The sequence below is a fragment of the Trichechus manatus genome, unplaced genomic scaffold (genome assembly GCF_000243295.1).
Source record: "Trichechus manatus latirostris isolate Lorelei unplaced genomic scaffold, TriManLat1.0 scaffold00001, whole genome shotgun sequence".
Lineage (NCBI taxonomy): Eukaryota > Metazoa > Chordata > Mammalia > Sirenia > Trichechidae > Trichechus > Trichechus manatus.
This window is the reverse complement of record NW_004443937.1, coordinates 31,565,131-31,580,917: the sequence shown is the minus strand read 5'-3', so window position 1 is coordinate 31,580,917 and position 15,787 is coordinate 31,565,131. Positions and strand designations below refer to the sequence as shown.

Below are 15,787 nucleotides of genomic sequence, written 5' to 3'. Positions count from 1 at the left end.
AAGAGCAACCACCTTTAATAGTAAAGGAGGTAATCATATTGTCTTTTCTTGCGTTGGAACTCTTGATTTTTCTTCTTTAAACTACTCCTCCTTCAGACTTCCTCTTTTCAGTAAGTGGCATCTCCGTCCTTCCAGTTGCTTAGGCCAAAAACTTAAAGAGTCAGCCCAGCAACAGTTCTTCCTCTCACATCCCACAGCCAGTCTACCTTCTACCCTTCTCCACGTTTTCACTGCTTTGCCCTGGACTTAGCCACTAGCACCTCTCACCTGGGTTGTTCCAAGAGCTTTTCAGTTGGTTTTCCTGCTTCTGTTCTTGCCCACTTACACTCTATTTTTAACACAGCTGCAGAGCGATCCTTTGAAAAGATAGGTCAAGTTATGTCCTTCCTCTACTCAAAATCCTCCAGTGGCTTCTCAAAAGCCAAAATCTTGGTGAAGGTAAAATGTGACAGGACAGCAGCCTGCTCCTGGTTTATAATCTGGCTCTCTGGTGCCTCCCTGAGCTCATCTCCTAGCACCTCTGTCTCTTGTTCTGCTCAGCCACAGTGGCCTCAAACATGCCACCCAAGCTCCCGCTTCAGGATCTTTGTACTTTCTGTTCTTCGCCTGGAGTGTTCACTGGATACCCATATGGTTCACTTCCACACTTCCCTCAGGTGTTGGTTCATATCACCTCGTCATTAAGATCTTGATCACACTATTCCAAGTAGTACTCCCTGCCCTCCTTCCTTGCTCAGTTTTGTCTTCCCTAGTGTTTATTTTCATTCAACATACTATGTATTTTATTTTTTTGATTGCTTGTCCTGCCACACTGATTGTGAGCTTCATGAGGGCAGGTTTTTGTTTTTTTTTTTCCCTCGTCTGTTGTGTTCACCTAGAGTGGTGTGTGGCAGATAGTATGTGCTCAGTAAATAATTATTGACTAATTGAGAAAGCAATTCCATGGCAGTTCACACAATCACTGCTATTGATTCATAGATATTTCTTTAAATAACTGATATTCAGTGTAAGTTCTAGAAAATGGTAACACTAATTCTAAACACTCTGCTTACTAATGGTGGATAGTATCACATTATGTTTCCCGGTCTCCCTTGTGGTTTGATGGGGTCATGTGACTCAGTTTTAGCCAGTGGAATGTGAGTGGAAGGGATGTGCCACTTCTAGGCTTGACCTAGGAGAACCTCCCACGAGTGATCCCTCTATACTTGGTGATTTGGGAAGCCTGTATTGAAGATGGCAGAGCTATGAGATGGAAGGAACTTGGCTTCGTGAGTTACCACATGGAGGGGAGTTGCCCACTGATCAGAATCACCTGTCTGGACTTTTCTGAATGAGAAATAAACATCTATTGGGTTAAGCAACTGAAGTTTAGGGTTTGTATGCTAAAGCACAGCATTACCTTAACTAATAGTATTATTTAATAAGAACCAAATTATTTCCTTCCTAGTTCTGTTGCATATCCTAATGAAAACCTAGATTTCTTGTCTTTTTTAAACCATAGGTTTCTGTATTTGAAAATGGGATGATGGTATTTTTAAAAAGCACACCTGTGTCCTTGACTATACGTGTATATTTGTACAAGTTTATTGAGATATATTTCACATACCATAAAATTAATCTATTTAAAGTATCCAGATCAGTGGTTTTCAGAGTATTCACAAAGTTATGTAACTGTCGTCACAATTTGATTTTAGAATGTTTCAGTATCCCCCCCTGCCACGACACCCTATGCACATTTACAGTCATCCCCCTATTATCCTGTCCCCCCAGCCCTTGATAACCACTAATGTACCTTCTGTCTCTATAGACTTGCCTGTCCTGGACATTTCATATAAATGGAATCATACAATATGTGGCTTTTTGTGACTGGCTTCTTTCACTTAGGATAATGCTTTCAAGGTTCATCCGTATAATGCACATATGAGTATTTCATTACTTTCCATGACTGAGTAATGTTCTATTGTATGGATATATCACATTTTATTTATCCATCAGTTGATGGGTATTTGAGTTGTTCCCATTTATTGACTATTATGAATAATGCTGCTGTAACATTTCTGTACAGTTTTTGTGTGGACATATATTTTCATTTCTTTTGGGAATATACCTAGGAGTGGGATTGCTGGGTCATGTGTTGACTATGGTTATGAGGAAGGGCCAAATTTTCCCAAAGTGGCTGCATTGTTTTACAATCAATCCCTCTAGCATTGCCTTTATGTTTTATCATATCCCCAGAAGAGTGGGATAGAGTGGGTAGATATTATGGTCCCTTAAGGTCTGTAGGTAGGGAAAACCCACAAAAGGGGTTGGGGATATAACAAACTGTCTGAGGTTGACATCTCTCTAGCTTCATCTTTTATACTCTTTCTTGTTTATGTGGCCCCAGCTGCCCTGGCCTCCTTGAACACAGCTCATATGCTCTCACTTTAGGGCTCTTGTGTTGGTTTTTTTCCTCTGCCTGAATATTCTGACCTCAGACATCTCCTTCAAGTTTTTGTCCAAAAGTTCAAATCTTCTCCGTGAAGCCTATTTAACTTTCAGTGGATGCCATCACCCCTACCTGACATTATCACTTACCACATTTAGAAAAAATACTATACTTTTCCCTACCACTAAAATGTAAGCTCCATGAGGGCAGAGATTTGGGTCTGTTTTCTTCAATGATAAATTCCTAGAATTTTGATTAGACCTGGCACATAGTGGGTGTTCAGTAAATATTTGTCAATAGAATAAGTAACTTTTCACATCAATAAAGTATTTTGTTTTTCTTAAAAATTTTAAACCTTGTAAGTAAGCATATGAGTACGTTTTCATCATTAAAAAAATTTCAACAAATGCAGATAAAGCAAAAATTCTCTTTTACTCATTTCTGTCCTCACGTCTCACTCTCCCCAACGGTAACTGCTAGGGAGGACATGGGGACAATTTAATCTCTTTCTTTGAATTGTTACGATGCTTATTTCTTTTTTTTCTCTGGGCATTTTTCTTGAATAAATACTAGAAGTAGAATTGTTGGGGTGTAGAGAATGCATGTTAAAATTTTTGATAGAGTAGAATTTCTCTCTGAAAGGGCTGTATCCATTTACTCTTTACCTGGTAACGACAGTGCCCGTTTCTCTGTATCTTGACTCACACTGGATGTTATTAACCTTTCATCTTTGCCAGTCTGGATAAAATCTCATTTTAGTTGTTGAGGTTGAGCATATTTTTATATGATTTTTGGTTTGTATTTCAGTAAAATTCCTATTCATATCTGACTTTTTTTTTCTTATTAGGTTTTGTTTTTTTTTCTTTATTGATTTATAGGCACTTTCTGTTATTATGGCTATTAATTCTTTGTTATATCTGCTGGAAATATTTTCTTCTGGTCTGTTTAAAGTCGTTTATGATGTCCTTTTGCCAATCACAAATTTTACATGTTTGTGTTGTCAAATGTATATATGTGTGTGTGTGTGTATATATATATATATATATATATATATATTTTTGTCTTCCTTGATTAAGGAAGTCTACACTGTCTCAAAATTATAACCATATTCTCTTTTAGTTTGTCTGGGATCTTGTTTTTCATGTTTTCTTTTAATTCACCTCGAGCTTATTTATATGACAGCATGAAGTAAGGATCTAACTTTTCCCCCCAAAATGGATAGCCAGGTCTTTAACACTATTTATTTGTTCATCCTTTGTGATAAAAATAGAATGCCATCTTTATCACGTACTGCACTCTCGTATAAATGGGTCTGTTTCTCAACCTCATTCTACTTTATTGCTGTATTTGTTTTCTTATGCTAGTACTGTACTATTTTAATGTTTTGTTAGAAGGAACTTGCCTTATCATATATCATCTTGTACAAAAGTGTCTCAACTGGATAGTACGTTTTCTCTTTCAGATGAATTTTAAAATTAGCTCATCATGTTGAGATTTAGATTGGAAAGAAAAAACATTTCTCTAGGACAATTTGTAATGGCCATGTAGTATTTACATTGTATGTTTGTGCCATCTTTTATTTAACAATTTTTGGTTCAAAATAATCCTTTAAAAATATTGGCCCTATAATTTGACCTTTTTTTTTTTTTAACTCCAGGTATTCTTGAGTTCTAGGTTTTTTTGAAAACTTGTAGTGGTTTTATAAATTCATAAGTGCCAGTTTGTTCATCTGAGACAAATATACCCTATGTTGGGTTTACATAATCATGAAAATGTTAAGCTAGGGTCGGATCTAATTTAGATGGTGTGAGTGGCTAAGATTTGTCTGTTACAATACTCGAAAACTTTGACTTTATCAGATTTAATTTATTACTTTTTAGCTCCCTAGTCAGACATGTAGCAGGGGGTTAAAAACCATAAAAACAACTCCAACAAAAAATTCAATGAAACAATTGAAGATTTACTCCTAATAATCAAGTTATATTGACATCTGACAGATGGAAGCACAGCATTTAGTTTAGGTAGTCTGCCAGTTAGGAAGTGTACAAAGTCAGGGAGTGATGACTGACCGCTTCATTGTGGAGAGTGAAAGGCCAACAGAAATCTGCACTTGTTGGGGAACAGAAAATAGAGTGACTCTGCCACTGATCTTTACTGTCAAGAACAGAGTTAACTTTGCAGATTGGCTGAACACAGAGCATCTGATTTACTGAATTCTTTGCATTTACCATATTTAACAGCGTACCTGACGTTATTGCTGAACTTGGCATTTGTTGGATTGCTATCGAGTTGAGGAATAGGAATGCAAAGTCAAATATTCCATGGGAATTTTCCTGTTACCTGCCTGGTAAATATTTATTAAATTAAAGTATTTTCTTACAACCACCATTGATATTGTCTGTCTTTAGAGCTGAGTTGCCATCATTCTTCTTAAGTTATTTATGTCAGACATGTTAAATCATTTGTCTGAGAATCCCTCCTACAGAAATCTCTCTTGTGTTATTATTACTTTCCCATGTAAGACTCTTACTTGATATTTTATCTTAGCCTTGAAAATAAAGTGCACTAACATGAAGCCAGGTAGTAAAGGCTTAGAGTACGGACAGTGTGTGTACACTAAAAAAAAGATGGAAGGGGAAAGCATGGTATGACTATTGTTAAGATGATTTTCAGATCTTTTAAAAGATCCATTTAAAAGGTAATTATTCCATGGTGGTTTTATTTTATATTGATGGATCACTAAAAATGAAATAGTTAATTCAATTTGATTTTCTTTGGAAGAGAGTTGCCTGCTGATCAGAATCACCTGTCTGGACTTTTCTGAATGAGAAGTAAACATCTGTTGGGTTTTGTCTTAGTCATATAGTGTTGCTATAACAGAAATACCACAAGCGGATGGCTTTAACAAACAGGAATTTATTCTCTCTCAGTCTAGGAGGCTGGACGTCTGAATTCCGGGTGCCAGCTCCAGGGGAAGGCTCTCTCTCTGTCAGCTCTGGGGGAAGGTCCTTGTCATCAGTCTTCCCCTGGTCTAGGAGTTTCTCAGCACAGGGACCCTAGGTCCGAAGGATATGCTCTGCTCCCAGCTTTTCTTATTGGTAGTAGGAAGGGTCCCCATCTCTCTACTCACTTCTCTCTCCTTTTATCTCTTGTAAGGTAAAGGGTGATACAGGCCACACCCCAGGGTAGCTCCCCTTACATTGGATCAGGGCTGTGACCTGAGTAAGGGTGTTGTATCCTGACCTAATGCTCTTTAACATAATTTAATCTTGCCTCATTAACCACAGGCGGAGATTAAGATTTACAACACATAGGAAAATTACATCAAATCACAAAATGGTGGACAACCACACAATACTGGGAATCATGGCCTAGCCAAAATGATACAGATATTTTTGGGGGACACAGTTCAGTCCATGACAGCTTTCATTTTAGTTCAATTTTTTTTATGTTTAACATCAAAGCTTGTTATGTCCAATTAGCTTTGCTTTTTAATTTTTTATTTACTTCTTATAAGTGTTTAAAATCTCTCCTGGCTTCAGTATGTCTTACTAGAACTCCCTGCAAATAACTGGGCACCTGTTTAGTTCACTAATACATTGTAAATAAGATGAGCAAGGTCCAAATCAGTTCATGTGAACTTTATCTAAAAATAAATAACTCTTGATGTGTTCTGGCCACCACAAGGGAAATTATAGTATAAAAACCAACTGCAAAATAAACAAAGACAGTAAAACTGTTTAACATGAACGGGAAATAAATGAAAAGTGAATTAAATTTCCATATACTAGGCCCCTGGATATTTTGCTTGTTTTTTTTTCTCACTGCATGAAAAGACAGCAAGCTAGCAATAAAGAGAGAGATCTAACAGATGTTCCACAGCAAAAGCCTTCATCAGTTTATTTCTCATGATCCTATTAAGATGATGAACTGATTGCTCATCGGCTAAAATCTAAGGGATGTTGTAAGACTGAAAACACGTCACAGCTTCAGCTTTCAGCTACATAACACTTGCATTCTCTCTACCTCACATCTTTTGCATTGAACCTGTGTTTATTTATCATCTTCATTGTTATTATTTTTTTTTACACTTTGTGGCTTCTTTGCACAAAATATTCTAGCACACTCCGAGAGTTTATGTACGTAAACAGTGAGTGATGTCTTCAAAGCCTAGTGAACCAATAGATATTTATTTAGCACTAGCGTCGTTCCATTAATCCCGTGTTGAAATGTCAAGACTTTCTGTGTAGAGATGATTCACTAAATTAGTGCCGTAGGCACTTGAGCCTGTTGACATTGCATAATAGTTAACATTAACGCAGCATTTACAGCGTAGGTAGCTCTGTGCTATGTGCTTTTTGTGAATTATCTCAATCCTTACAGCAGTCCTTTAAAATAGGGACAGTACTGTTATCTCCCTTTTACAAATGAGGCAACTGGCACAAATAGGCCCAGTCATTTGTTCAACATCACATAGCCAAGTAAGCAATGGACTTGGGTGTTTAAAAAGTTAATATAAATAATATTGTTCTTCACTTGCTTTTTACACTCAGCAACATAGATAATGTTTCTGTATACTTTTATGGATCTGCTTACATCTTTCAATGGTTATGGGGTATTTCCTAATTAAAAAAAAATGAAAACCAAACCCATTGCCCTTGAATCCATTCAGAGTGAAACTGCTCCATAGGGTTTTCAGTAGCTGATTTTTCAGAAGTAGATCGCTAGGCTTTTCCTCTGCTGTGCCTCTGTGTGGACTTGAACCACAACCTTTGATTAGCAGCATGCATGTTAACTGTTTGCGCCACCTAGGGACTCGTATTTCCTAGTATACCAGTAACCAACCATTTGCTGTTGAGTCGATCCTGTCTCATGGCGACCCCATGTGTGTGGAGTAGAACAGCGCTCCATAGGGTTTTCAAGGCTGTGACCTTTTGGAAGTTGATTTCCAGGGCTGTCTTCTGAGGTGCTTCTGGTTGGGTTTGAACTATCAACCTTTCAGCTAATAGTTGAGTGCTTAACTGTTTGCGCCACCCACGCGGCCCCAGTTTAAGTTAAAAAACCAAAAAACCTTTTGTCATCGAGTCAATTCTGACTCATAGTGACCCTATCTATAGGACAGAGTAGAACTGTCTCATAGGATTTCCAAGGAGCGGCTGGTGGATTTGAACTGCCGACCCTTTGGTTAACAGCTGAGCTCTTAACCACTGTGCCACTAGAGCTCCAGTTTAGGTTAGGCCTGCCATTATATTCTGTCTTAGCACTCAGGACTTTTCCTTAAAAGCACTTTAATTATTTTTAATTCTTGGCTTAGTTTCTGTCTGTCACCCTCCTAATAGAAAATAAGCTTCATGGAAAAAGGAACCACGTCTCTCTTGAATTCTTTACCCCCAGCCTCTAGAATAGATGGCAGTGAGCTGGCATTTGAATTGTAGGTGGAGTGGCACATTTTAGACTTGGGGTAGAAAAGTAAATGGAGAGAAGGGAGCATATTTACTAGCTCATGGTATTATGTTGTGTTATTGTTAGGGCTGTTGAGTTGATTTTTGACTTAGCGGTGACCCCTGTGACAGAGCAGAACTGCCCCACAGGGTTTTCTAGGCTGTCATCTTGACAGGAGCCCTGGTGGCGCAGTGGTCAAAGTGACTTGACTGCTAACCAGAAGGTCGGTGATTCAAAACCACCAGCTGCTCTGCGGGAGAAAGATGTCTGCTTCTGTAAAGATTTACAGCCTTGGAAACCCTGTGAGGTTGCTATGAGCCAGAATCGACTCGATGGCAATCGGTTTGGTTTTTTGGTTTAAATCTTTATGGAAGCAGATAGCCAGATCTTTCTCCTGGGGAGCTGCTGGGTGGTTTCAAACCACCAACCTTTAGGTTAGCAGCAGAGTGCTTAACTATTGTGCCACAAGGGCTCCTGAGAAGGGAGCATATTTAGAGGCTTCAAGTGTCACTGCCAAGTTTCTATTCGATTGTTTCTGTCTGTGAAAGTGTGGGCTTCAATGCTTGTGCTGTATAATATGATTTGGGATAATTGAAGTTATCTCAAATGGGATACCCATAATTTTAAGTTATTAAAAATTTGTGCTCATTATGAAATTTTAAAATCTGAAAAAGACCTTACAGACTAGGTAGTCCTACCTACTCATTTTAAGATAAAGCAATTGACATGACATGGTCTGTATAAGATTGCATAGCTAGTTATCAGTAGAGCTGGAACAAGAACCTAGGTGTTCCTATTACCTGTTTGAAGCTCTTGCACTTTAGGTAGTGTGTACGTTTTCAATGGGTATATTAGTTTAAACTAACTTTTTGTAGTGATTAAAGTTTGTTTTTTTTTTAATGAGAATTGGTTACCGGGAGCTCTAATACCCATTCAAACCCTGACAGGTGTGGAGTCACTTGATCCTCCAGAACGTCACCTCTTACGGCTGTGGCTGCTAAGTACCTGATCTACTTTTATACTTTTCAGTCTTGTTGCCTTTGTAGTTAGTTCACGTCGTGCCTTCCTGTAGCAGCTCCTTTTCCCCCTTTGATGTACTCTTTCTAATACTGTATTAGGCACATACAAAGGCAATATCTTAGATTGTTTTAAAATATGTAAAGCAAGAAGAAATAGGCTCATACATACTGCAACCTGGTTGAACCTCAAAAGCATTATGCTAAGTGAAAGCAGCCAGACACAAAAGCCCACATATTGTATGGTACCATTTATGTGAAATGTCCAGGACGGGCAAAATCTCTACCAACAGAGGAGTCCCCTTGGATGGTGCAAACAGTAAAGGTTAATGTGCTTGGCAGCTAACCAAAAGGTCAGATGTTCGAGTCCACCCACTGGCACCTCAGAAGAAAGGCTTGGTGATCTACCTCCGAAAACTCATGGAGCACAGTTCTGCTCTGAGGCCCATGGGATCACCATGAGTTGGTGTCAACTCCATGCCAACTGGTTCTGGTTCTTGGTTCTACAAACAGAAGGTAGATAAGTGGTTGCCTGAGGCAAGGGGTGGAAATGGGGAAGGATTGCAAATGAACAAGAGGTTTCTTTTTGGGTCGATGGAAATGTTCTAAAATTGGATTTTGGTGATGGTTACACAACTCTGCAAGTTTACTAAAACTGATTGAATTTTATACGTAAAATGGGAAATTTTATGGTATGTGAATTATGTCTTAATACAGCTGTATAAAAAAGAATAAATGAGTTAGAGCTCATTTTGGAGGGGTTCTCTTTATAAGTGTAGTTGTAGACGCTAATATAGTTGCTACGTTTTGATTCTGCATGATAATCTAGATAAGTGAAATGGAAAATCAGTTAAAGTAATACTATATCCTGAATCTAATTCATTTGGTAAGACACAACATTGAAAGCTAACTTTTTCCCCCCAGGAAGTCATTAGGAATTGGTTATTGTGGATAGAAATTACGATGCTAAGTATTGTAATCTAAGTTTAAAGGGTAAAGATTCTTATATATCTTAATTTGCTGATTTTTAAATATCAAGATTTTGATAGCTATACAATATATAACCTTCAATTTAGAAAAATGTTAATTTTGATAGCTATACAATGTATAATCTTCAAAATTAGAAAAAAATGTCAGTTTTTTTCTCTAATCCTATTTATTCTGCCAGTGTGTTGTTACTTTTATCTGTTTATAAGTAAGACTCAGCTGTCACCTTTGGATTTGCTACAGGTGGTAAGGAAAGGGGAATTTAGACTAGTGAGGAGTGAAGAAAAGCAGTCATGTTAATCTACCTTCTCAGCCAAGTTGAGTACCATGTCTTCTGAATGAATGCTTGGGCTTCAGGCTGTTTACGTGTTCTTTTTGATTTTTCAGCACTTTCATTTGGACCCTTGAATGACCGTTGAACAGACGCTTGAGACCTGCAAGTAATCATCAGATCCTAGCAGAACCATAAGGCCTTTCCTTTGTTTGGGGAGGAGATAGCCCGTATGCTGTGGAAATGAACGGGGAGCAGCAGCTTGATGCAGGTATTGGTTTTGCTGAGAAGAATTCATTCCTTGGGGTGCAGAATTACGTATTTACCCACATTATATTGTCTGACTTGTCTTTCTAACACTGAACTGTAAGTTCTTTGAAGGCACGAGTTATCGCCATCTCTGCACCTGGTAAAGAACCTGGTCCTAGGGGGTGCTTACAGTGTTACAATGAGTAAATAAATAGCTTTTATGAACAGGCTTCTCTTTTTAAAATAACATTTTAATTTTGACAGTTATTTTCTAATTATTTAAAAGTAATTATAGATGCCCAGGAAGTTGCAAAGATACGGTACTGACAGTTCTCATGTACCCTTCACTCGGTTTCTCCCATTAGTTATGACTATCGTACAATATCAAGACCAGGAAATTGACTTTGGTATAAAGTATGTGTAGTTCTGTGTCATTTAACCACAGGTGTAGATTCCTATAACCACCCTCAATCAAGATGCAGAAGTATTCCATCACCACAGAAAACTCCCGTGTACTGTCCATTTAATAATCACACCTGTCCTGCTCCTCATCATCATCCTTGAACCCAGGCAACCATTAATCTGTTCCCCATCTCTGTAATTTTGTCATTTCGAGAATGTTACATAAATAGAATCGTACAGTATGTGACCTTTTCAGATTGGCTTTTTTCACTCAAAATAATGCCTTTCAGATCCATTTAAGTTCTTGCACATATCAATGGTTCGTTCCTTTGTGCAGCTGAGAAGCATTCCATGGATGTACCACAGTTAGTTTAGCCATTCCTCTATTGTGGTACATTTGGTTGTTTCCACTTCTTGGCTACTGCTAATCAGACTGCTGTGAACTATTGTGTACATAAGATTTCATTTTTCTAGCATGAATTCCTAGGAGTGTGATTGCTAAGTCATATGGTAAACATATGTTTAGTAAAGAAACTGCCAAAATGTTTTTCAGAGTGGCTGTTCTGTTTTACATGCTGACCAGCAATGTATGATAGATGCAGTTTCTTCGCAACCTTGCCGTTATTGGTATTGTCATTAGCCATTCTGATAAATGTGTAGTGAGCTCATTGCCCTTTTAGAGTGGATGTATTCTAAATTCACAAGTTGTACGGCCACCAACACTAATTCCAGAACATTTTCATGACCCCAAATAGAAATCATTAGCAGTCATTCCCCATTTCCTGCTCTGTCCAGCTCCTGGCAACCATTAATCTACTTTCTGTCTCATTGGATTTACCTTTTCTGGATATATATAAATGGAGTCATATAATTTGTGACCTTTTGTGTCTAGCTTTTTCCACTTAGCATAAATTTTTTGAGGTTCATTCCTGTGGTAGTTCATCCATGCCATACTTCACTCCTTTTTATGGCAGAGTAACATTCCATTATATAGATATACCACGTTTTGTTTATTTGTTCATCAGTTGATGAACATTTGCATTGTTTCTACCTTTTGGCTATTGTCAATAGAGCTGCTATGAACTTTGAGGTACAAGTTTTTGTTTGAAAACCTGTTTTCGGTTCTCTTTGGTATATACATAAGAGTGGAATTGCTTGGTCATATGATGACTCTGTTTAACTTTTTGAGGAACTGCCAGACACTTCCAAAGCAGCTGCATCATTTTACATTCCATTAACAATTTATGAATGTCCCAGTTTCTCCATATCCTTGCCAACACGTGCTGTTGTCTGTCTTTTTGATTATAGCCATCCTAGTAGTTGTGAAGTTGTGTCTTACTGTAGTTTTCATATGCATTTACCTAATGACTAATGATGTTGAGCATCTTTTTATGTGCTTTTGGCCATTTGTATACCTTCTTTAAAGAAAAGTCTATTCAGATCTTCTGCCCATTTTTTGATTGGGTTATTCGTCTTTTTATTGTTGAGTTCTAAGAGTTCTTTGTATATTCTGCATTTAAGTTTCCTATCAGATATATGGTTTGTAGACATTTTCTCTCATTCTGTGGATTATCTTTCCACTTTTTGATGATGCCCTTTGAAGCACAAATGTTAATTTTTTCTAACTTATCTACCTTTTTTTCTGTTGTTGCTGTGCTTTTGGTGGCACATCTAAGAAACTATTGCCTGATTCAGGGTCATGAAGATTTACCCCCGTGTTTTCTTCTAAGAATTTTATGGTTTTAGTTCTTACAATTTAGGTCTCTGGTCCATTTTAAGTTACTTTTTGTATATAGTATAAAGTAACAGTCCAAATTCATTCTTTTTCATGTGGATATCTAGCAGTACCACCACCATTTGTTGAAAAGACTGTTCTTTCCCCACTGAATTGTCATGGAACCCTTGTCAAAATCAATGACTCAGAAACATTAGGGTTTATTTCTGGGCTGTCAGTTCTATTCCATTCATCTACAGGCCTATCCTTATGCCAGTTCCACACTATTTTGATTACAAAAGCTTTGTAGTGGATTTTTAAATTGGAAAGTGTGAGTCTTTTAACTTTATTCTTGTTTTTCACGATTATTTTAGCTATTCTGGGTCTCTTGTATTTCCACATGAATTTTAGAATCAGCTTGTTAATTTCTCCAAAGAAGGCAGCTGGGATTTTGATAGGGATTGTGTTAAGTCTGTAGATACATTTTAGAGTGTTGTGGATTGAATTGTGACCCCTTAAAAAGATACATTGAAGTCCTAACCTCTGGTTCCTGTGAACATGACCTTGTTTGTAAATAGGGGTTTGCAGATGTTACTAGTTAACATGTCATACTAGAGTACGGTGGGTCCTAATCTACGCTTGTTGTTAGGTGCCTTTGAGTCAATTTAGACTCATAGCAACCCCATGCGACAGAGTAGCACTGCCCCATAGGGTTTTCTAGGCTGTGATCTTTATGGGAGCAGATCTCCAGGTCTTTCTCCTATGGAGCTGCTGGGTGGATTTGAACTGCCAGCCTTTCAATTAGCAGCTGAGCACTTAACCATTGAGCTACCCGGGCTCCTTAAATCTACTCTCAGTGGTGTCCTTACAAAATACGAAAAGATACAGAGACAGAGGGATATTGGCCATGTGACCACAGAGTTACGCTGCAGCTGCAAGCCAAGGAATACCTAGACTTACCAGAAGCTAGGAGAGACAAAAAAGGAGTTTCCCCAAATGCTTTCGGAGAGTACACAGCCCTGCCAACACCCTGAATTCGGACTGCTAGACTCCAGAGCTGAGAGGTAATACATTTCTGTTCTTACAAGCCACACAGTTTGTGCTGTTTTGTTTCGGCAGCACTAGGAAGCTAATACAGGGAGTATTGCCATCTTAACAATATTAAGTCTTCCAGTCCATTACCATGGAATGTTTTTTCCACTTATTTAGGTTGTCTTTAATGTCTTTCAACAATGTTTTGTGGTTTTTGGTATACTAGCCTTGCACTTCTTTTGTTAACTTTATTCCTAAGTATTTTGTTCTTTTTGATGCTATTGTAAATGTAACTATTTTCTTAATTTCATTTTCAGATTATTCATTGCTAGTATTACAGTTGATTTTCATGTTGATCTTGTATCTTGCAACCTTGCTGAATTCATTTATTAGCTCTAATAGTTTTATGTGTGTGTGTGTGTGTATGTGCACGTGTGTATGAATTTCTTAGATTTTTCTGTATACAAGATCATGCCCTCTACAAGAAGAGGTAGTTTTACTTCTTTCTTTCCACTGTGGATGTTAGTTGCCGTGGAGAGAACCTCCAGTACAATGTTGAATAGAAGTGGCAAGAACGGACATCCTGATCTTGTCCCTGATCTTAGGGGGAAAGCTTTCGGTTGTTTACCATGAAGAATGATGTTAGCTGTAACCTTTTTGTAGATGCTCTTAATGAGGCTGAGGCAGGACACTACTGCATTAGTTTCCTGTTGCTGTTTTAACAAATTTCCACACACTTAATGGCTTAAAACAATGCAGATTTATTATAGTTCTGGAGGTCAGAAGTCCAAAATGAGTTGGCAAGATCGCATTCCTTTTAGAGGCTCTAGGGAAGAATCCATTTCATTGCCTTTTCCTTTCTAAAGGATGCCACATTTCATGGCTTGTGGTCCTGTGTCACTTCGACCTACGCTTCCATCCTCATATTTTCTCTCACTCTGCTTCCATCATCACTTAGTTTTCTTTCCCTCTGCTTCTGTTGTCACATTGCCTTCTCTGACTCTGACCCTCCTGCCTCCCTCTTATGAGAACACTTGTGATTATGTTAGGCTCACTGGGATAATGCAGAATGATATCTCTATCTCAGGATCCTTGACTTAATCCCTTTTGCAAAGTCCTTTTTGCCACGTAAGGTGACATTTCCACAGGTTTTGGGGGGATTCGGACATAGATGTCTTCAGGAACCATTATTCAGCCTACTGCATCTTCTGTTCCCAGTTTGTTATGTGTTTTTATCATGAAAGATTTTGTCAAATGCTTTTTCTGTGTCTATTGAGGTGACCATGTGGTTTTTGACCCTTGTTCTATTAATATGGTATTTTACATTGACTGATTTTCATGTGTTGAACCAACCTTGCTGTCATGGGTTAAATTGTGTCCCCCCAAAAATGTGTGTAGCAGCTTGGCTGGGTCATGATTCCCAGTATTGTATGCTTGTGTAATCCAATGTGATTTCCTTATGTGTGGTAAACCCTATCACTATGTTGAGGTTATATGTGATCTCCTTATGTGTTGTAAATTCTATCACTGTGATGAGGTTATACTGATGAGGTTTACAAGATTAGGTAGTGTCTTAATCCAATCTCTTCTGAGATATAAAGGAGCGAAGCAAGCAGAGAGACAAGGGAACCTCATACCACCAAGAAGGCAGTGGCAGGAGCAGGGCGCATCCTTTGGACCTGGGGTTCCTGTGCTAAGATGCTCCCAGACCAAAGGAAGACTGATGCATCTCAAGGACCTTCCTCCAGAGCCGACACAGAGAGAAAGCCTTCTCCTGGAGCTGTTGCCCTGAATTTGGACTTGCAGCTTACTAGACTGTGAGAGAATAAATTTCTCTTTGTTGAAGCCATCCACTTGTGGTACTTCTGTTAGAGCAGCACTAGATGACTAAGACACTTGCATTCCTGGTGTAAATCCCACTTCACCACTCAGTATAATCCTTTTTATTTGTTGGTGGATTTGGTTTGTTAGTGTTTTGTTGAGCAACTCTATTGGACAGGGTAGAACTGCCCCATAGAGTTTCCAGGGAGTGACTGGTGGATTCGAACTGCTGACATTTCGATTAGCAGCCGAGCTCTTAACCACTATGCCACCAAGGCTCCGTAGTAGATATTAGTTTGTAGTATTCTTTTCTTGTGATATCTTTGTCTGGTTTTGGTATCTGGGTAATTCCCAGAGCAACTACTAAGAAAACAACTGAATTTTTATTTTATTTTTTTTCTTTCTTTCTTTTTTTTTTTTTTTTT

The 15,787-nt window shown here is 38.2% G+C and overlaps 1 protein-coding gene across 1 annotated transcript in view; it reads left to right on the top strand.

The window, feature by feature from the left end:
* Nucleotides 1-4,211: 4,211 nt before the first annotated feature.
* Nucleotides 4,212-15,787, top strand: part of SFMBT1 (Scm like with four mbt domains 1) — a 74,902-nt gene continuing 63,326 nt past the window's right edge. The window contains exons 1-2 of the mRNA XM_004368612.2: nucleotides 4,212-4,775; nucleotides 10,261-10,415. Coding sequence (XP_004368669.1) covers nucleotides 10,388-10,415 — 28 coding nt within the window. The 5' untranslated portion in view covers nucleotides 4,212-4,775; nucleotides 10,261-10,387. The remainder of the gene's footprint in view (nucleotides 4,776-10,260; nucleotides 10,416-15,787) is intronic.